This window comes from Citrus sinensis, chromosome 7, assembly GCF_022201045.2.
Source record: "Citrus sinensis cultivar Valencia sweet orange chromosome 7, DVS_A1.0, whole genome shotgun sequence".
In the NCBI taxonomy this organism is placed as follows: Eukaryota; Viridiplantae; Streptophyta; class Magnoliopsida; order Sapindales; family Rutaceae; genus Citrus; species Citrus sinensis.
In genome coordinates this window covers 8,804,280-8,830,863 of record NC_068562.1, presented here as the reverse complement: position 1 = coordinate 8,830,863, position 26,584 = coordinate 8,804,280, and the positions used below count along the sequence as shown (strand labels likewise).

The 26,584-nt window shown below is 33.6% G+C and overlaps 3 protein-coding genes and 1 pseudogene across 3 annotated transcripts; 1 reads left to right on the top strand and 3 right to left on the bottom strand.

The window, feature by feature from the left end:
• Window positions 1-5,816: 5,816 nt before the first annotated feature.
• LOC102631283 (protein transport protein SEC13 homolog B-like) lies at window positions 5,817-7,731 on the bottom strand. The gene is made up of 2 exons (XM_006465615.3): window positions 7,572-7,731; window positions 5,817-6,945 (listed from the first exon to the last, which is right to left on the bottom strand). The coding sequence occupies exon 2, from the start codon at window positions 6,916-6,918 to the stop codon at window positions 6,013-6,015; it is 906 nt and encodes a 301-aa protein (XP_006465678.2). The 5' UTR covers window positions 6,919-6,945; window positions 7,572-7,731; the 3' UTR covers window positions 5,817-6,012.
• Window positions 7,732-8,153: 422 nt separating this feature from the next.
• LOC112498895 (cation/H(+) antiporter 4-like) lies at window positions 8,154-10,685 on the bottom strand. The gene is made up of 3 exons (XM_025100751.2): window positions 10,488-10,685; window positions 9,369-10,352; window positions 8,154-9,257 (listed from the first exon to the last, which is right to left on the bottom strand). Exons 1-3 carry the CDS (start codon window positions 10,683-10,685, stop codon window positions 8,154-8,156), a joined length of 2,286 nt encoding a protein of 761 aa, XP_024956519.2.
• Window positions 10,686-18,101: 7,416 nt separating this feature from the next.
• On the bottom strand, window positions 18,102-20,211 carry LOC112498896 (cation/H(+) antiporter 4-like). Its single transcript, XM_052444470.1, has 2 exons — window positions 19,318-20,211; window positions 18,102-19,208 (listed from the first exon to the last, which is right to left on the bottom strand). Exons 1-2 carry the CDS (start codon window positions 20,209-20,211, stop codon window positions 18,102-18,104), a joined length of 2,001 nt encoding a protein of 666 aa, XP_052300430.1.
• Window positions 20,212-23,612: 3,401 nt separating this feature from the next.
• LOC127903760 (cation/H(+) antiporter 4-like) lies at window positions 23,613-25,824 on the top strand (annotated as a pseudogene).
• Window positions 25,825-26,584: the final 760 nt, after the last annotated feature.

Below are 26,584 nucleotides of genomic sequence, written 5' to 3'. Positions count from 1 at the left end.
AGGTTTACTGTAACTTGATTGGCGCTTGTGAAGAGATGAGCTGGCAATGGTGGTAACCTCTGACCCATAAAGGTAAAGTTGTTATTGTTTTTGCTTTAAACAAAGGTAAAGTAGTGAATCATTCGCCGAGAGGATAATGAAGCAATTAAGACCCGTTGTAAAGAAGGTAAATAAAATAAATTGAGAATCTTCATAATGTCAAGTTTTTTATTAGGATACGACTTTTTATTATATTGATGAGAATAGATTGAATTGGTAGTTTAATAATTAGTGTAACAAGTAAATATCTTAATAGTTATAAATTTAAATTTCTTAAATTCAAATCAAATATTCTAATCGTGTTAACACAAAGTTAATTACCTAGACAAAATTTTAACATATTTCTTATGCAATTCATGTAAAATTATCTAAAATTTTCAATTAATATGTGTAATTTAAGGGTAGTGATGTAGATAAATTTATTTTATCTCATTGAAATTGTGGTGAAGCATATTCAATGTAATATTATAAGATGACTGAAATGGAAAATTACAAGATTTTTCTCTCTCTTTTTTCCCCCCAAATGAAGAATTCATTAAGAAAGATTAAAAAATACAACTTATATTGGTAATTAACAGCTGACTTGGGCAAGTTGTGTGCATTTTTAAAATTTGCAAGACACAACTTGAAAAGTTTAGTATATGTGGAAATGGTTTAATTAAGTTGATTACAGCCAGAACATTATGTATTGTATCTTGGTTAGCGTGCTAGTTGGTAATGAATTGTAGTAGAGTGTTTGTGAGCAATTTGTCACATTACTCCATTATTTACCAAACATTGAAATTTTAAGCAGCTTTTATTCAAATGAAACACAACAACATCTATGTTTGATTAACAAATACAACTAACGTATAATAATAATGTTAAGCATTAATTTCTTGTCATAAACTTTGTCTTATATCCAATATTAACAATGTTATGCATTATTTTTTAGTTATAATTGTTATATTATTACTGAGATGCTATAAATTTTAATTCATAATTCTGCATAATGAAAACATTAACTCGTAAACGTAGTAGGGTATTTTTCAATCACTTAAAATTAAATCACAACTCAAAAATCTAGATAAAAAAAGAGGGTGGTGTGCAATTAAAAACAAAAATTCATCAAATAACATGACATTATTGGACAATCAATGCATAAATTAATACAATCAATTCTAAAAATAATAAAAATGAACAAAATTCAACCCCAATAAGAAATTGAAAATCGATCTATATGTAGCAGGTTTTGTCGCTGTGATTCGTTTCATTAGTGTCCAAGTTTACAGCCGGATTCCTATGCTATTAATAATTTTTCCCTTGGGAATTGTGACTTTTTTTTTCCCTCCTCTTTAATTTAATCTTAATTTATTTCTGCCTCTGAATTTTTTTAGCATTTATATCTTTAATTAATTGTACCTTGTCACCCAATTCTCATATATCATTTACACCTTGTTATATTCGCTTGCCACGTTGAAGCACGATGGGAACAGCTCAACTTTAACCCAAGTAACGGGTCATGATCTTGTCCACGTGGCTCTTTTGAAATTTTTTTTTTTTTTCTGTTTTTCACTTTTATCTTTTAAACCCACTGCAGTTAATTCCTAATAAAAAATCTTTAGAAGAGCACAAACCATGTGCTATTGCTCTTGTGTCTGATTAATCATTTTTCACAAACCCCAAAGTCAAGGATGGGCTCAGTTATGCTCTACACTAATCCCAATGTTAGTGTTAACAAACCTGGGTAATTGGATAAGGTTAGTTTTTACAGTTATTTTATTCATTTACTGCCACCAATTAGCTTTTTTTCTTTAACTAATATTTACAAATTTGCAACTTATTATTTAAAAAGACTATTGGCATTTGTATTTTTTTTATAAATTTTTTATTCCAAATAAAAATAAGATTAGCTGCAGCACAAAGTTGTGTACTAGTAGATATAGGCATGTACAGTAAAATATCTATGGCTCAATATTTAATAAATTAATATAATAGGTATCCGCAGTCCCAATTTAAGCCAAAAGTATACATTAATAAATTTTAATAAATTGATGAAATAATACATTTTTAAAAATTTTTATACAATTTTGTGGTCCCATTCATATCATAAATTAATAATTTATTGAAAACTATAATAATTGTTGCTATGATATTTTATTAAACAAAACAAAACTGGATTGTTACTTTTTTTTCGAAATTTAAATATAGTTAGATTTCATCTCTAATTTTACTTATTGCTTCTAGAAGTATCAGGATTGAATTATGAACTTGCAAGAATTTTTATTTTTTTGTTAATTTAATTTATATTTAGTGGATTAATTTATTTATAATTGATTATGTTGGTAAATACAATAAATTTTTAGTTGATTAAAATGTATGTTCATTATATATATATATATATATATATATATATATATATATATATATATATATCCCTATAAATTAATAAATTATAAATTTTCTATTAATTAATACATCTTTAAATTAATAACTTTATTTAATCCCGACATTATTATTTTACAGAGATTTTACTATATATACTAAACTAGCCAACATATACAAAATAGTTTAATAGCTCATATCATAAAACACCACAATAGTGTACACCTTTCCTTTCATCATGAGAGGAGGTTTCCGATCTCTTTATTTATGTTATAAATTACCATAAGGAGATTTTTGAACTTAAATTATGTTATAATTATGTAAGTTTAATTTACTAATTGTAATATAATTTTGAAAAACAAATGTACTTTTTAAAGTGAAATTGCAATAATACAATCGCTGTAAATTAACAAAATCTAATTGCAGATTTTTTTAAAACATTTTTCTAAGTGATCTAATTGTTGTGTATCCTCTCCCTCCTAATAGCTGAGCACGAACTAAAACATTAGATTAATAAAGGAAAGCTTAGTTAATGCTTTCTTTTTAATTTTTAAATTAAATTTACTTAATATGCTTTCGTGGGTCCACGAAGCACGTGACAAAGGTGATGAAATTGTCAGCAATCATGTGAGGTCTTTCAGTTTTAAAAGCTCAACCAATGGGGTGGGTCAAATTCCACGTGGCCGGAATCAATTGAGTGTTCATACCCACTTTCCTTTCATGCTTCCTCACACGTGCGTTGTGCTTGCCATGTCCGAACTGATGAACATGGTAGCACGTGTTGGGGAGTCACGTGCATCGCACACTCTCTCCGCACGTGCCTTTCACCTTGATATTAGGCTTGGACTGCGCAGTTGGCTGATGTTTAACCGCAATTATTGAGATTCAAAGTTTACTAAATACTTCACTTGCATAATTAATCAATGCCTATCTTCCCCCACAAAAAAAGAAAAGAAAAATCAATACTTATCAACATTAGAGAATCTAATAATTTGATGATAAATTATTTTCAAGATATATCTTATTTGAGTATTTAACTCACACCAATAAAATTTGGTTTTCTTTTAAATACCTAAAAGTAAATTATTCTTAAGGTAGATCCTGATTGAATGTCCATACATGCCTTTTTAAACGAAAATTATTCAGATTGTGGTATCACTTAAATCTAAAAAGTTCTTAAAGATACGTAGACGTAGGATATAAATAAATTTATTTAGTAATTTTTTTAAAATTAGTACTCACTAGCACTAGCCTCAAACCAAAAACAATTGAAGTGATCATATTTATTAGAATTTTACTTATTATTAACGTTTCTCTATTTCAATCAGTTGATCAAGTTTTGAGTTTCAATTTCACATTAATCTCAATCATCGATTTTCAATCGAACCTGTAAGGGTAGGGATATGTCAGAACTAAATCAAACTAATACTGAGCCTTTACATTAATCTGGATCATTAGTTAAGAAACTTTTTACCCCCCCAAAAAAATAAAAAAAAAACGTGAGAATCAATCAGCCAAATTCCCTATAGGGAAAACAAATTTTTAGTCAAGTGATTTATCTATAGATATTTTTATATTTGGGATTTAACTATTGAAATCAAATTTCATTTGGAGATGAATTCAAAAAAAAAAAAAATCATTTGGAGATTGATTAGGAAAACCTAAGGACAGAACAATGTTTTGGAAATCCAATAGAGATGTAATTTCATATGAATTCAAAAACCAATCAACTCAACCAATCGAGAAAAAGTGATGGAACGTGAGCACACGACAAGGGCTCCATGTTTAAGTTGTGCATCAAATCCTTAGAAATCCATTGAATTTGTTGCATGTTTCCGGACGGAAAATTTACGAAAATAACCATAAATATTTTGTTATTTTTGCAACTAATCCTTTGAACTTTTTTCTATCAACATTAGCCAAACACAAGCCTTTCTTCCCAAATTACCCTTCTTTACAGACCAAAACTAATCGGCATCGTGGCATTAGTTATTTTCAAATTTATTGATCTGAGTCAGGGGATGAATCTGATGACAGGGCACCTGTCGCACCAAGTTTTGGTGTGACAGGCACCCGTCGCACCAAGGCTTGGTGCGACGGGTGCCTGTCGCACCAAAACTTGAAGTTGTTCATGATGATGTTTGTGATTCGTCGGAAACGGTGGCGTTTTGGCCGGAAATTTGAGATAAGTTGTAACTGTTTGGTGATGCTTAGATTCCGGCGATGGGTTGGTCGATCGGAGGTGGGGAATAACGAAAGAGGTTGAGCTCGTGGAGAGGAGTGGATTGATTACGGTGGTGCTGGCTAAATCGCGACGGAAACCGGTGAATGACGGCACGGTTGGCGCGGCTGTTTTGGTTGTTTTTCCGGCGATCTGTGGCTAATCAACGGTGTCCGATGCTTGGGGTTTGATGGCCGGCGATTTATGATCCGTTTAGTGGTGGTTGCGTCCGGATCGGTGACGGAAAACGAGAGCCGGCAGCCTTGGACGGTGGCCGCGGGCTGAAGCTTTTGTTTCTGTTCTGTTTCGGTTTTTTTTTTTTTTAAATAATGAAGCTAAACGGAAGAAAACAAAAAGGTGAAAGGAAAAGCAATCTCTCACCCGCGTCGAAGTCGAGAAAAGTTAGAAGCAATTTGGGCACGAAGATTATGGAAGGGGGAATGAATATCAATGGATTTGCAGGTGAAAGCATTAATAATAATAATGCTGATAGAATACAACTTAACAAATTTTCCATCTTAAAATCATGCAACAAGCCGCAAAAGATTAGATTTTTTTTTAAAAAAAAAAATCAAGCTTTTTGGCCACAGAACAAGTTTTTTGGGGGAGAGATGAAGGAGGGGTATTTTGGTCTCAAAAGTTGTTTTATGGCTAATGTTGATAGAAATATTTTTGAGGGGTTAAGATGAAAAAAATCAAAACTTTAATGGTTATTAGTGTAAAATTCCCTTTCCGGACAGACATGAATTCAGTTGAATACAGATGAGAAAGAAGAGTATTAACAGAAAATATGTCAACGTCTAAGCCACACCGTCCAACATAAATAAGGGACACCTTGTTGTTGTATCAAGATTTGACCAATAACTTCCCTCAAACTACATGGCAGACCAAATTTTAAGGCCAAAAAAAAAAAAAAAAAAAAACCATAATTCACATCTTTATTTGTAGGACCTGCATTTAAGAACCAAAGGACATGATTCTGATGATTACCCTGCAAATTTGAAGTAAAAGGGTTCTGGAAAAAGAACACAATATGTGATTTAACCAGTTGGACACCTCAAAAACCAAGCAACGTACACCAAAGAAAAGCTTTTCACTCCAGTTGAAATCCATGCTGGAAAAATGTACCGGAAGATTCCAAGCATACTAGTTTACAAAAATAGAACCGCCTATTGGTATTAGCAAATAGTAATATGAAAAAGGAGATTCTTCGTTGAAGCTAAAGTTAAGAAATTTAGGGTTCAGATATATCCATCAATGATGCTCAGCTATGCAGTAACATAAAAAGAGTGGGGATTGCGGTTTAGGGTCCTCAAAAGAAATTATAAAGAGGTTCTAAAATGCAATCTTGTATTTCACGATAAAAATTTGAAAAACTTAAAAGAGTCTTACGGCCCAACTGCAGTCACCTGTCGCCACTCCCCATCCACTGCTTCTTCCCACAGTGTTACATTGTTGTTTCCATCAGCCACAGCCAATATGTTTCCAGTCAGTGACCAGCTGACTCTATAAACAGGGGTCTTGAAGTCATGCAACACCTTACCTTCCCATTGATCTCCTTCCCTGGCCACAGTCCATATAATAACTTTCCCATCCTCCGATGCACTTGCAATAGTAGATTTTGGAAGCCCCAAGTTGGGAGCCCAAGCAACATCTCTAACCCAATCAGTATGCATTTGAAGAGCTGGAAAGCAGTCCATCTTCCAAATTCCATTGTACAGCTTCCACACCTTCACGGTATTATCACAACCACCTGAACAAAGCTTCTGAACTGGGTCAAGAAAACCAGAACCCACAAGTGCACCGGGAGCTGTTGATGGGGCCCATGAAACTGAAGTCACACCAACCGGATGAGCTTGGTCAATCCTAGATGTATCCCAGCCGCCATCAGCTCTAGCCGTAAAAACTGATATGTTCCCATCTGACGAACCACAAGCCAAACATAGACCGAGCTCATGAGGCGCCCAATCAATCGAATTGACTGACGATTTGTGGTCCTCAAAAACATGATCTTTGATCCACTCATTACTGTTACCCTCCTTCCATATTATGACAGTCCCGTCAAAAGAACAGGATGCAAGTATAGACCCAAATTTTGGGTGAGCCCAAGCCACCTCCCAAACAGCACCTTTATGACCACTAAGCTTTGCGAGATGCTGAGAGGTGTTATTGCCCACACCAATGATCTTAATTGAGTAATCCGAAGATGCCGTGGCGAGGCGCTTGCCATAGTAATCCATCGCCACATCATGTACTGTGTCCTCATGACCAGTTTCAATCTTTTGAGGTGGCATTTTCTCTAGTGCTTACACCAAGGGTCCCTAAAAAAGAGCAAAAATACCTCAAACATCAGAGTACAAAAACCAGTTTTTTCATTTTCCTTCTTCACAAACATGGCCACTAGGTAATTGCAAAGCAACACAGATAAAATTTCCGGAACCAAATAATACATAACTTAAAATTCAGAAAACACCGTTTTCCTCCTCCATATCTATAGCGTTCTGTTTGGTTGCTAAGAAAATGCAACAAGTTAAAAGCAAAAAATAACAACCCGCACACACCCCTCCCCCCCAAAAAAAACAACAAAATGTTTCCAATAGATATTCGTGTAACTCTTTAGGCACCAACATTATTTATTTTAAAATTCTACAAATTAATTTTCGGTTCGTTTTCTCAGCAACAACAAAATTTAAAAAAAAACACGCACACACACAAATATAATATTGAATTAAAAAAGGGGAGAGAAAATCAATTAAATCGTATAATTAGAACAATTCTGCTTTCAACCCAATTACATAAGAACCAATCAAGCCAAATAAAATCGAGTAGCGATTTCAATTACACGAAATAAAAAATCAACGGATGGATCGATCAAGCAATACGGAATCAAATTTTACGAACCCTAAAAGATAACATTTTATGAATAGATTGAGAATAAAGATCAGACCTTGTGAGGATGAAGATCGGAAGGGACGAAACGACAGCGTTCGCAATCTCCAGAAGATGTCTCGAGCTGTGTTAACAAGGAGGCAACCGATGACTGTTTCGTCGAACTAAAATTATATTCTAATTGCGGTTTAAAGAGGAGGATAAACATTGAAACATAATAAAACTGGAATGGGCCTCATTGTGGTATCAATGGACTGGATGAGCCCGAAGGAAGACTGAACCGGCCCAATTGACAATTGAAGTTCTAACCCACGTGGCCCCCCCCCCCCCCCCTGACCGGCATAAAAATTTGAATGACACCGAGAGTTAATTTAATAAAATATGACAAATACATTAAAATTAGGGACACGTGGATAGATGGGAAACGTCTTACTTAATAAAATAAAAAATAAATCATAATCTATATCGCATTACAAATCTCTTGATGTGAACCATTACAAGATAAAGAAATGATAATATACAAACCTACGAGTTGTTCTACATGTAATCCGCAAATCTGTCCCAACAAGCACACATTGGAACAAAAATCATTTTTACTCAACTTGATGAAAGCGACCACGAACACGATTGGATTCGGTAGCTAGACTAATCGTTGTTGCTGCACAACCAGGACAGAACATTTGTTCCCAAAATCTTTTGAAGCAAGCAAGTCTCCCAAAACTCCAAGCTCAGGGAATTCACTCCATTGATCGAGACAAGATGTTTGCGGACATTCCAGATTGTGTCTCCTTCCCACAATGATGAGATCATACTGATTCACCATCGAATGGACAATTTCAACTGTGTCAGCTCCATTTTCTACAACATGCTTCTCATATCTCATGCACTCGGTTTTCTTAATATCCCTCAAAACCTCGGAGTCAAGGATTGTTTCCCAATCTACATCCCCATCATCACTTGCTGCTATAAAATGCACCACCGTCAGCCTAACCTTGTTGTCTCGACCCATCCTTTTTGCGAGGGTCAAGGCCTCTCTATCATCGTTACCCCCCAGGAATAGTAATGCAACTTTGGAGAATGAATCTGCTGACGAGTCCATATGTGTAACGGAACGCTTTAGATTGCCATGGTCAATGAGGATCCCTACCGAACAAGGTGCTTTTTCCAGGATGCGCAGGTTTAGATTCCTCACAGATTGGTCATCGGATTCGAGAGAGCCGTCAATGTACCATGTCCGATGGAATGAGAGTATAACGAGAGATGCAAGCTTGTCTAGGGCGAGTGTGCATATGTCATCGTGCATTAAATCTAGTGGAGAAATTGCTGTGAAGGTGTTTATGGATACCGCTCCCCAACGGAGTCCTCCAAATTTCTTGAAAGACACAATGACATTTTCTGAGTAGCTGTAAGCAGAGAAATTTTTCTTCTTCTTCTGATGGGAGACGAAGATTGAGGTTGCTTGGTCACTAAGTTTGATGAGGTGAAGTGCATTGACAACAGTCGGGCACTCGTTTCTAGGACAAGAAATGCTCAAAAGATTGATCGCAGAACTGATATTACTCGGTATGTAAATACAACAAACTATTTGTAGCTCTGATTCAGGTTTGCAATCCACTAGCTTTTTTATCTGATAGCCTGCATATTTTCGAGAGGGATCGTACAACTTTCGCACGAAAATAGGCACGATGCTGCCCATCACAATGATAATACCGAGCATAAAACGGAACATATTTGGAGGTACATACTGCATGAGAAAAATGCGCTAGTGTCACAAATTTAATTCTTGTGAAAAAAATTTCGATGAGTAAGAGAAATTATAATGTCACACATAGTAGAAGAATGTTGAATCAAGTACCCTTCCATCACTTGCAAAGGTGTAGAATGCCATCTCAACAATGCCTTTAGCATTCATTATGAGAGCAAGAGCCATTGCATCATTTTTATGCATCTTCCAATACAGCAGCAGCAACGAACACGTCCCAAATTTGACCAATACTATCCAAGCTACTGTAAGTATATTTTGCACTATGAAGATGTTGAAACTCTGGGGCCTCAAATCATGTATCCTCATAGCAGATGTTGTGACAAAAATTGGTAAAAAGAAACCAGAAACCAAGCAATCAAACTTGTTCACCAGAGCTGATCCCAACGGTGGTCCGCGAGGGACTGCTAAACCGACAATATAAAGCCCCGCCACTGTTAATTCACTATAAAACTTACGAGCAAAGCTCAGAAACAAAAGCAAAATTAGTATGACAACATATAAGCCTGTTTGGCTTACTTCTTTTCCTTCTGGTGTCATTCTCACTATCAGCAACATTGCTGGTCTCACAACAACCATAACGATAAAAATGAAGAAAACAACATAACCTAGTGTTCGAAGTGCCTGCGCCGGAGATGAGGATGCCACTTGCGACACTGTGAGAAGGAGGACAGTAGCATAGCTCAAGAAATCGGCGACGATAGCTGATGATTGTGCTAGTCTACCAAGTTCTGAATTTAAGATCTTCAAATGAGTAAGAAGGCAAAAGATGACGGGAAAAGATGTCACGTAATACAGCGGTGTAATAAAGAACCCACTCGGCCCTGTACCGGTCGGGACCATAAATGTTGGGATCAGAGCAACCAATGGTGATATCACAGATAGAATGCCAATATACAAAGCCTTTCTTCCAACTTTGGAGACCATGCTTAAGTCCATTTTCACCCCACTTTGAAATATAAAGAGTGCAATGCCAATGTTCCCCATTGAACCAATCAATTGTACATGTTCTGGTGTAATTATTTTATTTTCCATTTTTATAACCTGTAATGCTGGTCGAGATAGTAAAATCCCAGCCTGTGCACACAAAATTATGACATATATGATTAAGGTTCGTTCGATGTCCAATGTGCACTTAGGACACAGGTTATTAACCAATACATAATTAAAAAGAAAAACCAAAAAAAAATCATCAAAAGTGAGAATGCTTACAAAAATCTGTGAGATGAAAATTGGAATTCCAAAACGTTTGAGCACAGAATGAAAAACTTGGGAAATGGTAAACATGGTAGCTAACAGCAACATGATTCTTGGAGTTGTATAATCCAGCCATTTGTACTCCTTAACACCATCTTCAAATTGCATTACCAAGCCACCAGAATTCACCTCCGGTGGAAGGTTAATGCACATAGTTATAGAAACCGACCCATTTTGAGGCCGCAAATTCTGGCCTCTTCCGAAAAACATTGCCAAATAAATAATTAGAACAAATATAAAGATCGAAAGAAAATAATCCAGATGAAGATATTAAATTAATGAGTGAATAAAGATTGCTAATGGCAGCAAAGGCTAAATATCAATGAATTGTTGGGTGCGCAAGGCTGCTGATATTTTTTTCATTTGCTTGTTAAGAATATTCATATAGCCAGCCTCAATCAGCTGATTACTGACTCATTGACTCATTGTGGCAGCATCCACAACAACCTGCATCCATATAAAATTAGCTGTTAATATACATTGAGAGAAGGTAACTAAGGAAGTTGTGGTTTGTTTAATTTGTTAAGGATATGTGATTTTAGGGGCGTGACATATATCGATTATAACAATTATTGTTTTTTTTTTTTTCTGGTAATTCAACAGAAGTAGTTGTTCCGGATGAAACTCTGTTGACTGATTCAAAAGAATGTTAATGTATTTTTTTTTTTCTTGTTTTGACATTCTTAAAATTCATTTCAATATCCAATAACTTAGTTCAAGTAATTACTAAACTTGGTAGATGAATAAATAAAGATTTTTTTTCAAGAATTCAATGAACTTGTTTATTTGAGTGAATTGATGAAGATTATTTTTTCATCTTTTTCACTGTCTTTTCTTTTTTTAAGAGGTAGAGGGCTAACGAAACCCAAATTAATTTTGTTGTTCCTATCTTCCTAAAAAATCAAATTCAAATGGTTAACCAAATAAAATTACTTAAAACCACTTTATCAAACCAATGAGAGTACAAATAAATTCTAATCTTAAATAGCTTTTTTCACAGTAATCTACCTTCATGAACATATTGGCTTTTAAAATTTTACAAATATAAAGAAAGAAATTCATTTAATAATTAACTATCAAGAAAATGCAATAGAGTTAACTTCGATTTTATTGCGGTGATTTGATGAATCTCTCACCATATAAAAAAAATTTATTGTCAAATAAATTTTCAAGACTTATAATGTTGGATTAAGAAAATAAAATTAGGGTTTATGGTATGAATGGGGTAATGGGCATTAAGAGTGATATATTTTTATTCACTTGAATAAGATTGTCCTTAATATTAAATTTAAATCAGAGAGCATGTAAGAATTATAATATTTTATTTAATGTTGAGTACTCAAAGTAATTTTTATAACGTAGATAGGCCCACGTTTCATTTTTTTTTTTCTTCTGTTTTCCCTTGATTTTGCTAATTGAAACTAGGAAACGACAGGGCTTGTAATCTACATAAGAGGTGTTCAGTTCTGAGTTGACAGGTTAACGAAGTGGAAAAGAGAGAGAGAGAATGACAACTGATTCATTTGATTAAAAATTAAATGCTAATTAAAGTCTGAAGGAGGAGAGGAAAAATAGGGAAATATGACGACATAATGAGCCTTCAATAGTGGCTTAGCCGCATCATCAATGAGTAGTGGCTACTGAGTGACAATTGATTCCTGAATAAATTTATATTTTCTACCCCACGTGTCAATAATCTAATTCATTTCTAAAATTACTCATTCATCCTTTTTTTTACCAGCTCATATTCAAGTGCTTTTATATCCTTTTCAAACCCAAATTTTTAACATAAAATTGAGGTAGTTGTACAATTAGACGGCTCAAATATAAATCTATGGTTTTTAATAGAGATGGTAAAACGGGTCGTGGGGTCATTTTTGTATTGTGTCATGTTAAATTTAGATTGACTCAAGTCGACTCATTTAATTATTGTGCCAAAATATTGAAATCCAAACCTGACATGAAAAATAAACGGGTTATTCAATAACTCATTTAATATCTATATATTTAACAAATGTTATAGACACACACCCCTCAAAAAAAAATTACACATTTACATTATTAAAGTTTTTAGTTATATATACGTAAATAATACTTTATATCAACATCATAAAGCATACATGTATACTAATATTTTACACGCTTATATTATTAAAATTCTAAATCTATATAAAATTTTATAAATAAAACATCGTGTATATATCGACTCTTCCAAAAAAAAAAAGAAAATAAAAAAAGAAAATCATATCTAATATTTGAGTTTTAATGACAAAAACCTATAAATTAATTTTAAAAAATATAATCGTGTCATTATTCAGGTAAATGAGTTAAGAACTTTAACCCTAACCCGAAACGAAAAAAGTCGCGTCGACCGGTACCCAAGTCATTTAATAATTGTGTCAAATTTAAAAATCCATAACCATTTATTCGTATGATGTTCACGTCAAGTAATTGGATTGTGTCAAATTTTTCAACACATGGTCAAATATCACATAAGTGGTCAAAAGAAAATGTTTTCTCGTGGCTAATCTCATTTTGAGAATAATTTGAAAGATTTTCAAAATAAGATAGAATAATATAAATTTTCAATTCTCAAAATGAGTTTAAAATATAAGTATTGAAAGTTTGTATTTGAAAATGACAGTATGACACTCAAGGAACTTGCATAAGGATAGTTAAAAGAAAAAAAAAGTGAAGTATTGGGTAATAATGAAAAGTGGAAAAGCCACCCACATCTGCAAGACTGCAAGATTGTTTAAATGCTCGTATATACTTTCATAGTTTCATAAATAGTCACACACACACACACACATATATATATATTGGTATCATTATATCCTTCAATCACATAATAATTGGCTTTAAATAAATTTCTATAATAAATATAATATTGTAAAATAAGATAAAATTTATAAATTGTTTTGAATATTAAAAAAATTATTTTTACATTATTAACAAAATCTATTTGACAAGTTAATAATATTAAAATAATTATACTTAACATTCACAGTAATTTACAATTTTTATATTATTTTATTTACAATTTTTTTTAATTGTCTATATTAGTATAATTCTTAAAGTTAATTTTTAGATTAATAAATTTTAGTATCAATAGAAATTGTCAGATTGACTGGTAATAGCTTAATGTTAAAAATAATTATCATATATGTTAGTTTATTAATTAAACTTATATCAAATGAGGTTTATTATTATTTTTATCTCATTACTATATAGGTGATTATTTACCAGCTACTTGTTTTGTCAGGCTTTTTAAAAAATATACAAACATTTCTTTTTTTATTTTTTTCAATGTACCACATGAAGTTAGCATTTTATTGTACTCATCCACTTCTGTCTTATCTCAGTTAATATATTTAATGGAATATTAGCAAAATGACTTTTTTTCCTCAAATGTAAAATAAAATTTTGCCCAAAAAAAAGCCAAAAAATTAAGATTCAAAATTAGATAATAGAAGTTACAAAAAATAAATATTTGTCAAGTAAAAGTCAATCCCAATAATCTGGATTCAATCTATTCATTTGCAAATCTCCTCCTCTTTAATCGTCAAAGAAAAAAGAAAAATGTCTTGCTATGATGGAAATTGTGGTTGTGGCTCCGACAACAAGTGTAGCAGCGGCTGCGATGGATGTGGCATGTACTCTGATTGGAGCTACTTTGAGAGCACCACCACTACCATTGAGACTCTCGTCCTCGGTGTTGCCCTGCTAAGGTGCATTATAGTTGTCTGAAATGGAATTCGGAGCTGAGTGCGGTTGCAAGTTTAGACCGAACATGCCTAAGATTATAACATGTATAAAAATAACTATATATGGTTTGTGGTTGACTTGTTGGGTGTCTTTTTGTAAGTTTTTACTTGTAGATTTTTTTTTAAAAAAAAAAAACCATGGCTGCTTATTTGAATCTTTAATTGGGTTTGTTGTAGATTCATTGTTAGTTGATTTAGGTATGTTTTGTGTTTTTATCTCAATTTTTTTTGGTTTATTTTGGTATTAGGGATAGCAGCAACAACAACAGCACCAGTTGGTGGTCATTTTTGTCGGCGGAATATGACATTATTTTTATGTGTTCATTCAAATGACAATTTAATCCTCTGATGTGAACAATATTCTAACGATACTATGACAGCATGCAGTAACGATACACTTTATAAACTCTATGTGATGCACTGAAAAAAAAAATATATTTGTTTACTTTTGAATGAACACATAAAAAATGGGGTATAATCCTTTCTATATTTATATTTATTTGGGTTGTTATAAAAAAAGAGTATAGTAGTGTAAAAGAAAAAAGGGGTATGTGTGACCATTTATGAAATCAGTAAGGTGTGTGTGACTATTTAAGCAAATCTTATGGGTGCGGGTGACTTTTTTTCTTTATAAAAATTAATAGAAATAATTAAAAATAGGAGCTAATGAGATAGCTTAAGAATATCAAATAGCACTACTCAGTATCAAAAAATCAATTGGATAGATCAACTAGAAAAAAGATTGGACCAGTCCAATTGAGAACTCAAGATTCACAATTAATGGTATATTTACTTCCTATATTGGAGAATTAGAATCTGAAATCAAAATCATTGACATTGTTTATTTAACAAAATAAAAAGCAAAAATCAAAATCAAAATCAAAATCATAGGCCCATCTCAAATTAGGAATAGGGAATGAAAGACTGATTCCTAAAGGGGCAGGAATTAGTCTTTCATTCCAGGAGTGACGATTTTGTCTTCATTAACATTTCAAAATTTTGAAAATGCCTTCCTATCAAAAAAGAAAAAAAGAAAAAGCAAATCGCAGCCAAACTGTCGCCGCAAAATCATAGCAGCCAAACAATCACCACCAAATCAAGTTTTTCGTTGTTGTTGGCCATGAAGCAACAACTCATTGGTATTTTCTTTGTTTAGGTTGTTTTCGAGTAGTAGCAACAATCACAATCTAGCAGTGGCAACCATTATCGATTATGATGTCTGTGATGATGATGATGTGCCGCGATCCAATAATTTGCTATTGCCATTGTTGATGTTGTTGTTATTGTTGTTGTTTGTAAAATATACTAATGTTAGTAATAATAATTCTTCATAATAACAATTTTTGAATAATAATAATCAAAATAATTGAAATATAAAATAATAATTGTGTAGTTAATTAAAGAATTTTTAGTAATTTGTAATCATCTAAATCAATCTAATTTTAAGAGAAAGTAAACATGTCAATGGCAATATAGCTCATTCCAATTCCGATTCTTACAACTAAAGTAAACAATTTATTCTGATTCCTATTCCTCATTTCGACTCCAACTCATTTTAATTTCAGTTTATTATGATTCCCATTTTGTAGACTCACCATAAATTGTATTATTCTGTATAAGGTTTCACATTTCTTTCATATATAATTTGTTGCTTTTTATTAATTAGTTATTTTATAAGGTCTGGCTGGAAATGAAAACCCTTACCCTCTAGGGCTCTAAGGGTGCGTTTGGGATTGAGGTTGGGCAGCTATAGCTTAAAAGCTACAGCACTAAAGTGTTTGGTAAACACTAGCTGCTGTAGCTTTTAAGTTATGTTGATATGATTTTTCACTTATATAATATAAAATTTATTATATCTTTAATAATTTTATCAAAATTATTATTTAAAATTTATATTTACTATATATTATTAACTTTTGTTTCATAATTACAGCTTTTTTTTCACAGCAGCTGTAGCTTAAAAGCTACAGCACTTCAATCCCAAATGCACCCTAAGTACTGAATTTTACCCCTTATTATTAATAATTTTAAAGGTCCAGTGCCTGTAATTTTTTATTAATTTAATAAGTTGTCATTGCTAATTTTCGCTGTTAGTTATTAACTATAAAGAGGGGTGAAGCCAAACATTTTTTTAAGCTACCCAGGTTGTTTTTCTTAGCTAAAGGACTAAGTAGATTCACCACCCAAGTGATTGATGTTTGATGATAAATCTTAACTGGTGGTTAAATCCTTAGACATAACAATCAAAAGCTTCACTCTGAAGTTGTCTAGGCTAAAATTCTTTTAGTTAAGGTGTTATTTAAGAATTTTTTTTTTTTTTTTGGTTAGAATTGAAACTCAACGACAACTCCAAGAAATATTCAAAGATCCATGAACTCTATCTATTAAAATTTCTACTCTATACAAAAAAAAAAAAAAAAATAGTACATGATCATGAATTATTAAATCGGAACTTAATAATGAAAATTGAAGTTGATATGATCACATTTTTAATGAAATTCTTTGTTTTCGAGAAGAATAATAATGAATTCAAGTTTCTAATACCGTTTTTCTTTTTCTTTTTCTTTTTTTGGGTCAACAAAATTTAGAGTTTAAAGAATGAGATGCTAAGAAGAAAGAAAGGAATTGAGGTTGAGATAGACAAATTGAAGGGTATAAAATAAAGAGAGAAATATATCTAATAATTGAAAAGAGGTCATGCCAAAAGACTTGGATGTGCTACAAACGATCATATCCTAACAAGTAGGTACCATTTGTTTTTATTTTTTATTTTTGGGTTTAAAATTTAAATATTAATTTTTTAATGACATTTGTTTTGTGAATCTGAATATAAGTGACTTTTCTTTTTATAAATAAAAAAATCTTAGACTTAATTATTTGATATTTATTTCTTTTTAAATCAAAACAAAAGAAGTTATGCTTTATAGTTTAGAAAATAAGTATATTTAATAGAGGAGTAATTATATAACCACAAACTATTGTACAAATTTATTTTATACAAACTGACGTGACGTTAATTTATTGGTTGAATTAAATATCTCTTGGGCCATATGATTTATTTATATTATTTTATATTTTCATTCCACCAATTAATTAATGCCACATTAGTTTGTACAAGATAAGTTTGTCTAGAGTTTGTAGTTGTATCATCACTCTTAATAAAGATATTTTTAGTATAAAATATTAACTTCTTATTCAGACCTTTTCCTAATAAGATGAAAGTTACAAAAATTTACTTTTTCTATTCATATGCAAATGCAAATGATTGAAAATCAAACTTAGGTAAAAAAAAAAAAAAGGCAAATTATTGTACATGTAATCAGCACAACTAAAATCTTTCATGGTCTAGCGCAGCAGCGCTAATTCCACAAAGAGAATGTGTTGAATTACTGTGACCAAGAAAATCATCGAATTGAAAATTAGGCTAAACTAATTCTTACGTTGTTGCTGCATATATAACCTAGACAAAACATTTCTCACCTAGTTTAGGAAATAAGTATAAATATTTAATAAAGATATTTTTGATATATAATATTGACTTCTCATTATGATCTTTTCCTAATAAGATAAAAGTTACAAAATTCATTTTTTCTATTCAACTGCAATTGTAAATGTTTGAAAATCAAACTTAAGTTATAAAAAAGGGAGGGGAGGGGGGGGGGGGGAATTATTGTACATGTAATCAACACGACTAAAATCTACTAAAATCTTTCATGGTCTAGCGCTCTGTCCACCAAAAGAAATAAAGAATGAGCTGAATCACTGTGACCAAGAACATCATCAAATTGAAAATTAAGCTAAACTAATTCTTACGTTGTTGCTGCATAACCAAAACAGAACATTTCCCACCTAGATCTTTCGAAGCAAGCAGGTCTCCCAGAATTCCCAGCTCAGGAAACTCACTCCATTGTTTGAGACAAGACGTTTGTGGACTTTCGAAGTTGTATCTCCTTCCCACAATGATGAGTTCAAATTCACTCACAATTGAATGAACAATTTTCACCGTTTCAGCTCCATCTTTGACAACGTGCTTCACATACCTTATGTACTCACTATTCTTAACACCCCTCAAAACCTCAGAATCAAGTATTGTTTCCCAATCCACATCCCCATCATCACTTTCTGCAATAAAATGCACTACTGTCAGCCTAACCTTGTTGTCTCGTACCATCCTTTTCGCGAAAGTTAAGGCCTCCCTATCGTCATTGCCCCCTATGAATAACATTGCAACATTGGATAATGAATCTGCTGATGACGAGTCCGTATGCGTAACAGGGCGCTTTAGATTGCCATGGTCAATGAGGATCCCTACTGAACAAGGTGCTTTTTCTAGGACGCACAGGTTTAGGTTCCTTACAGTTTGGTCTTCGGATTCAAGGGAGCCATCAATGTACCATGTCCGATGAAATGGGAGTATAACAAGAGATGCTAGCTTGTCTAGGGCGAGTGTGCATATATCGTCGTGCATTAAATCCGGTGGAGAAATAGCTGTGAAGGCGTTTATGGATGCAGCTCCCCAGTGGAGTCCCCCAAATTTCTTGAATGAAAGAATGACATTCTCTGAGTAGCAATAAGTATAGATATTTTTGTTTTTACTCTGATGGGAGACAAAGATTGAGGTTGCTTGGCCATTGAGTTTGATGAGATGAAGAACATTAACAACCATAGGGCTTTCGTTTGTAGGACTAGAAATGCTCAAAAGATTGATGGCAGAGATTATATTACTTGGCACGTGAATACAAGAAACTATTTGCAACTCTGATTCAGGTTTGCAATCCACTAGCTTTTTTATCTGATAGCCTGCATATTTCCTCGAAGGATCATACAATTTTCTCACTAAAATTGGCACAACGCTTCCCGTCACAATCACAACACCGAGCATGAACCGGAACATATTTGGAGACACATACTGCATCAGAAAGATGGACAAGTGTCACGAATTTAATTATTATGAAAAAAACGGATAAGAAAAACAAAGTGTAATGTCACATATGGTAGAAGAAGGTTGAGTTTAGTACTCTTCCATCACTTGCAAAGGTGTAGAATGCCATCTCGACAATGCCCTTAATATTCATTATGAGAGCAAGAGCCATTGCATCATTTCTATGCATTTTCCAATACAGCAGCAACAACGCACACGCCCCAAATTTGAACAATGCTGCCAAACCTGCTAGTGCTATATTATGCCATATCAACGAAGTGAAAGTATGGAGACTCAAATCATGTAGCCTCATAGCAGATGTTGTGACAAATATTGGCAGGAAGAAGCCAGAAATCATGGTATCAAATTTGTTCACTAGCGCAGATCCCAATGGTGGTCCATGAGGGACTGCTAAACCAAGAATATAAAGCCCCAACACAGTAAATTCACTATAAAACAAACGAGCGAAGCTCAGAAACAAAAACAAAATCAGCACGACGACGTACAAGCCTGTTCGGCTTACTTCCTTTCCTTCTGGTGTCATTCTCGCTATCAATAACATTGCTGGTCTCACAACAACCATAACGATAACAATGAAGGTAAGAATATATACACATAGTTGAATTGCCTTCGGCGGAGAAGAGTATGCTACTTGTGACAATGTGAGAAAGAGGATAGTAGCATAGCTCAAAAAATCGGCCACGATCGCTGATGATTGTGCTAGTCTACCAAGCTCTGAATTCAGGATCTTCAAATGAGTAAGAAGGCAAAAGATGACCGGATAAGCTGTCATGTAATACAGCGGTGTAATAAAGAGCCCAGTCGGCCCTCCACCGCTCGGGACCATAGATCCTGGTATCAGAGCAACCAGTGGTGCTATCACAGATAGAATGCCAATATACCAAGCTTTTCTTCCAACTTTGGCGACCATGCTTATGTCCATTTTCACCCCACTTTGAAATATGAAGAATGCAATGCCAACGTTCCCCATTGAACCTATCAATTGTACATGCTCTGGTGTAATTATTTTATCAGCCACTTTTATAACCTGTAAAACTGGTCGCGATAGTAGTAGGCCAGCCTGTGACACAAATTATGACAAAAATGGTTCAGGTTCGTTCTTTATCCAATGTGCGCTTAGGACACAGGTTAGTAACTAACACAATTAAAAATTTAAAAAAAATAACAAGAGTGAAAATGTTAAAAAAAATTGTAATTTAGTGGACCTTAACGGTGGGCGGCAAGTAATTGGGGGCATGAATGTATCTGTAAACCAGGCTTGTTACATGTAAACTCCCAAGAGTACAGACAATTAATATGCTCAAGGCCTAGCATGAGAGACAAGAGGCTGTCCGCTTTGCCAAGGAGACTGCCTGCCAACCAAACGAAAAGGCTTCTAGCAGCTGCTTTAATTCGTAACACTTAGTAATATTGCAAGCCGCATGCAAGTCATCCTTGGCTATCAAACAATACTCTTATCTTCATGTAAAATCTCCCATCTTGATTAATCTTATGACATAATAATTTTCTAATTAAGCAGCAAAAAAAAAAAAAGCAAGAGAGAAAATGCTTACAAAAATCTGTGAGATGAAAATTGGAATTCCAAAGCGTTTGAGCACAGAATGAAAAGCCTGGGAAATGGTGAGCATGGTAGCTATCAGAAACATGATTCTTGGAGTTGTATAGTCCAGCCATTTGTAATCCTTAACACCACCTTCAAATTGCGTTAGCAAGCCGGCAGAATTTACCTCCGGTGGAAGATTAATGCACGCAGTTATTGAAACTGACCCATTTATAGGTCTTATATTCTGGCCTCTTCCAAGAAACATTGCCAAATGAGTGATTAGAACAAATGCAAAGATTGAAAGGAAATAACCCAGATGAAGATATTAATGAGTGAATAAAGATCGCTAATGGAAGCAAAGGCTGAATATCAATGAATTGTTGGGTATGCACCAACGTGTAAGTAACTTGGCTGTTAATTAGATAGATTTTAATTGATAAAATTTATGGTGTGAAAGCAAGAGATGTAGGTATAGAAGTGTGAGGTTGGAATCTCACTCATATAGACGAAGAGGGAATCAGGCTACCATTGGAATATAACTTGAAAAAGGAAGGATCAACGACTCTTCACTTTTTGTGGCAGCATCCTCAACAATCTTTGTGCTTCTCTTAGCTGTCAGTATCCATTGAGAGAAGGTAACATAAAACTAACGGGAGGTGGTTATGGTTTGTTTAATTTGTTAAGGATAAGAGACTTTAGGGACGTAACATATATTATAGCAGTTACTGGTTTTTCTAGTAATTATTGTTTCTTCTGGCGCTTCAATGGAAGAAGTTGTTTGGGACGCAATTTTAGAACTGTTGGCTGATCCAGAAGAGAATTACTGTAACACTTACACTAGTTTGTATCGCGGGGAGAAAAGGATCCGATAGTGTTTACACGATGAACACAAAACAAATCGAAACATATAATTTTTTGATGGGGGAGCTGTGAGCACTCATTAGTACTCATAAGTATATTTTACCCAAAAATAGCTAAACTTGTTCATTTGAATTAATTTTCATCTATTGTCTCTTTGAACAGCGACGAGTGGCGAGACACTGCCACATTAATGTATTGCATTATCAAACAGACTTGTCCATGAAATTTTATACAGGCTGCAGTCTGATACAACCAACCAAATGCCCTCAAAAGGGTGTAATCGATCAAGCCTTGCTTATGACAAATATCAGGCATTTGCCTATTTTAATTGTATAAAACAATAATATTGTACCTCATTAGCTCGAAGCTGCCAAATTAAGCCAGGTATCAGGTAAATTCTTCTTCGATCCTTAAGGTTTAGATTAATTACTCAATTAGTTCTTGTATTTTTAAAATTATCCAAAATATTCATGTTAATGTTGCTTGTATAATTGTCGGATTTAACTTTTCAAAAGGGTATGGTAGGATTTCTATCTGATGTAACTAAAACTTTGAACAAATCAAATTGACATATAACAAGTGAAAAGTAAAGAATGGTTAATCAGATTATATCGGAACAAATATGCAATAAAAACATTTTGAATGATTATTATAATTATAAGAACTAATTGGATAACTAACTTAATCCAAGGGACTAAATTAAAGTAGCATTTCCCACTGTGCAACAAACCATAATCAGCAACAACAACCTTCAGTTTAAATTTTCTCACAATCCCGAATTTCTGGTTCATGAACACTAAACTATCTTTGTATAGATGGTGATCCAAAAATGTGACAGGTCATCAACAAGATTGTTTCATCAACTGAAGAATTAGTCAATTAGAAACAATAAAATCAATTTCATCTCTAAGCTTAAGTTAATAAGTAACGGATGCAATGCCCAAAAATGGAAAAATCTTATCGTTATAAACAAATAAATTAAATAAATAAAATGGCAATAATCAAAAGAAACTGAAAAATAAAACCAATCCGCAACCACCGTTAATCATCTACTTGCTAACCTTCACTGGATACGAACAATTAAGCATCTCCAACATATATGATAAGTATCTTAGATACTCGTTATTTTTTTTTCAATTTCATTATACTTTCTTGAAATTATTTTCCTCTTTTTATCGAGTCTCTCTTTCTTGAAGAAACAAATTAATTAATTAAAATAAGCAAATATGAATAGGTTATCAGGGAATGTTACGCGCGTTTGCCTTAAATTACCACCCAAAGTACAATCTCAAGGCTTGTGGAAGCAATTTTCAAGTTTTAATTATAATTGGCTCGAATTTTCACTGCCAAGATTTGAGTTGACCATAGCCTTGATCTTCATCATCACTCAGTCCTTGCGTTCCATTCTGAAGCGCTTTGGATTTCCATTGTTCACCTCACAGCTTCTCGTAAGTGCTCCTTTCAATTTATAATTGTTTCGCTATTTATAAGGATTTTAAATGTGTGTGTGTGCGTGTGTGTAAAATATTTATGTTCACCAAGATTTTTTTTTTTTTTTTTGCTAGCATGCTGTCTGATAAAAAGAGAATCCTTATCATAAAAACATATTTAACTCCTCGAACAAACTTTTAAAGACGTAAGAAAGATGGAATCACCTTCCAATAATATAATTTGACAAGTCAATTTTGAAGCCTAATTAGGGATCTTTTCTTAACGTGTGTGGTTGAGAAACAAAGTGAGGGAAAATTTATGCAACGTACCCCATATCATTTGAAAGAGTACAAATTTGTATATTAATGCGTATATTGTATTTTTTTTATCTTGATTAACTAGGCTGGCCTGCTTCTTTCACCAGCAATACTCTCGAAACAAATTATGGATAAGATGATGACTGAGGAAACGTACTAGTTGTTGGAACAATAGGGTCATTTGGGTTTGCTTTCTTTCTCTTCTTAATGGGAGTGAAAATGGATCCAACCATGATAACAAGGGTTAGCAAAAAAGCCTTATATGTTGGCCTTCTTGCTGTATCGGCTCCTCTAGTTGCCGCCCTACTAATCCCTCCGGTTTTCAACATCAAGCAGCTCGATTGCTGGAAGACATTATACATTTCTCCCTGTTATACATCAAGTTCATTTCCCACCATCAGCTGCCTTCTCAATGATTTAAGGATAACAAATTCTGAACTTGGACGTACAGGTCTTTCCTCAGCCATCGTTAGTGATCTTTTGGGCATAGTTCTGATTGTTGCTTTCAGCAGCGATCGAGAAGCCGTTCAAGTTGGCATCAGAGTTTTTGTTAAACGCCTATTTTATGTTAGCGTGTTTCTTGTCTTTATTTTTATGGTCATTAGACCAACAATGAAATTGTTAGTACAGTGCACACCAGGGGGCAAGCCTGTGCATCCAATCGTTGTCACAATCCTCACCATGTTGTTCCTCTTTAGTGTTTGTATAACCAAATGGTTCCCTCAATTCATGGTCTCGGCACCTTATGTTCTGGGCTTGGCTGTGCCGCATGGGCCACCATTGGGGTCTGCTTTGGTCGAGAAATTTGAAGGCATGGTTGATCAGTTGCTTTTGCCATTGTTTGTGACTGCGTGGATGAGAGCGAGCACATTTAACTTCTTTGGTACCAAGAACACATTAACAAACGGTAGTGCGTTGATCGCGGCTTTAGTTTGGGGTGGTTAAATTTGTTGTGTGCGCGTTGCTACCTTTGTATAAAGAGATGCCTACAAAAGATGCAATAGCACTTGCTTGCATAATGAGTTCTAGAGCTCGCCAGCTTCAGCAATCTCTCAGATGAAAGGGTATAATTTTTAACCGTTTATTATTTTATTTTATGCTTTTAATGGGATTGGATTCAATGCTGATCTGATTTTTATTTGCTGATATCTTAATCTTAAATTTAATATCTGATATCTTAATTTATATTGTTATAAATGCATATATATTATTAAATACTATCGACGCATCTACTATATTTTTTTTACTAAAAGTTTCACTTCTTTCATATAATATTCCTTTTTTTTTTCAATTTTTAAACTAAAATGCAGATCTTAGAGCCAGAGTTGTACTCTAACGTGTTTTTCCTAATAATTTATACAGCAAGCATTGTTCCCGTACTAGTGAAAGCCCTCCATGACCCGTCGAGAAAATATGCAGGCTATTATAGACGAAACATCATGGATGCCAAGCTCAATTCAGAGCTACAAATCGTTGCATGTATCCATGTTCCAGACAATGTAAGAGCAGTTATCAATTTTTTAGACATCTCATGTACTACAAAAGACCACCCCATGGTGGTTAATGTGCCTCATATGGTCAAGCTTAGAGGCCAAGTAACCCCAATCTTCATTGCCCACCAAAAGAAAAGAAACCCTTTTGTTACTTGCTCTTATTCAGAAAACGTCATCATTTCTTTCAATAAAATATGAAGCAAATAAATGGGGAGCTGTAACTGTTAATACTTTCACCGCAGTATCTCCTCCAAGTCTAATGCAAGATGATATATGCACACTAGCATTGGACGAGCTTGCTTCCTTGATTATCCTGCCATTTGATCGTACATGGTACATTGATGGCGTCCTTAGAATCAGACGATGAAAGCGTCAGGGTTTTAAATTCCACTGTTCTTGAAAAAGCTCCTTGCTCGTTAGGAATCCTGATTGACCCTGGCAATATGATGGATCAAATTCAAGATACATCAACGCAGCGGACGTACAGTGTTGCTATGATCTTCCAGGGCGGCGTCGACGACCGAGAAGCCTTAACTCTTGGCAAGAGGATGGCACAATAATCTAGCGTTCGCCTCACTGTGGTACATTTAACAGCTGCTAACTGTGAGGAGTCTGAAGGTTGGGACAAAGTGCTTGATTCCGTGATGTCAAGGGATATTAAAACTAACGGGTGTATGAATTACATTGAGAAGGAAGTGAATGATGATGGGCCTGAAACAACAGTGATTATTAGATCAATGGTGAATGAATTTGATTTGATTCTTGTTGGGAGAAGATATAATTTGGAGTCACAACAAACTTCAGGATTGAAAGAATGGAGTGAATTTCCTGAGCTTGGTATTCTTGGTGACTTGCTTGCATCCGTAGAATTTAGCGGCAGATGCTCGGCCTTGGTTGTTCAGCAACAACAAATTAGAAAAGCTACTTCGTTAAAATAATTTCTTAGGCTTTGGTTTTAGTGAGATTAATTTGTATATAAGTAAGCCTTGTGATTTATTCTTTAATAGAATTATATCCTTTTTTCGCCAGATACATAGGATGTATCATAATTATTTGCGGTGGTGAAGAAACCGGAATATTTGATATGGGAAAGAGAGAGATTGAGACTTCTAAAAGAGTTGGACTATTGGGATCCCTCCAAAATCCTTTTAAAACTCTTCTTCTGTTACAATTATATTTAAGAACAAATACTCTAATATATTTTACATCTATTTTATCTAACTTCAAACTTGTATTTTCTCTCTTAAAAAAAAAATAAAGCTCTTGTATTTTCTCTACTATCAAAGTCACACATGTAATTTTTTTCTCAAATTCTCTGTAATTTTTTCCTTAATTACTAAGACAATCTATTGATAATAAACAAAACACATTCTTACAAAATTATTTGTCTTTTTTTTAAGGCTCATAATAAAACTTTTTACATCATAATTTTACAAATATTTTATTTATTTAATTATTTTTTTATCAAGAAGTTTATCACCCATAAAAGTTTGTTTGTGAGGAGCGAGAAAATAATAGAAAATTAAAAGATTCACAAATTAAATGTGTTTATTTAGAAATAAGGGTATTTTTGACATTAAGCTTAGCATTATTGAAAAAGGGGTTTCAAGAGAATTTTGGAGGGGTGCCAATAGTCCAACTCCTTCAAAATTTTATTTAAGCCGTTATTAAGTTTCTTTAATCTTAAAGTTAGTCACA

What these genes read in the sequence shown, in the direction of transcription:
- LOC102631283 (XM_006465615.3), bottom strand. Translation starts at nt 6,918, where the DNA reads ATGCCACCTCAAAAGATTGAAACTGGTCATGAGGACACAGTACATGAT.
- LOC112498895 (XM_025100751.2), bottom strand. Translation starts at nt 10,685, where the DNA reads ATGTGCATTAACCTTCCACCGGAGGTGAATTCTGGTGGCTTGGTAATG. An exon ending in TTTTCATCTCACAGATTTTT is followed by an intron (nt 10,353 to 10,487) that starts GTAAGCATTCTC and finishes TTGTGTGCACAG; the next exon opens with GCTGGGATTTTACTATCTCG. An exon ending in CCTTTGCAAGTGATGGAAGG is followed by an intron (nt 9,258 to 9,368) that starts GTACTTGATTCA and finishes TTTCTCATGCAG; the next exon opens with TATGTACCTCCAAATATGTT.
- LOC112498896 (XM_052444470.1), bottom strand. Translation starts at nt 20,211, where the DNA reads ATGGGGAACGTTGGCATTGCATTCTTCATATTTCAAAGTGGGGTGAAA. An exon ending in CCTTTGCAAGTGATGGAAGA is followed by an intron (nt 19,209 to 19,317) that starts GTACTAAACTCA and finishes TTTCTGATGCAG; the next exon opens with TATGTGTCTCCAAATATGTT.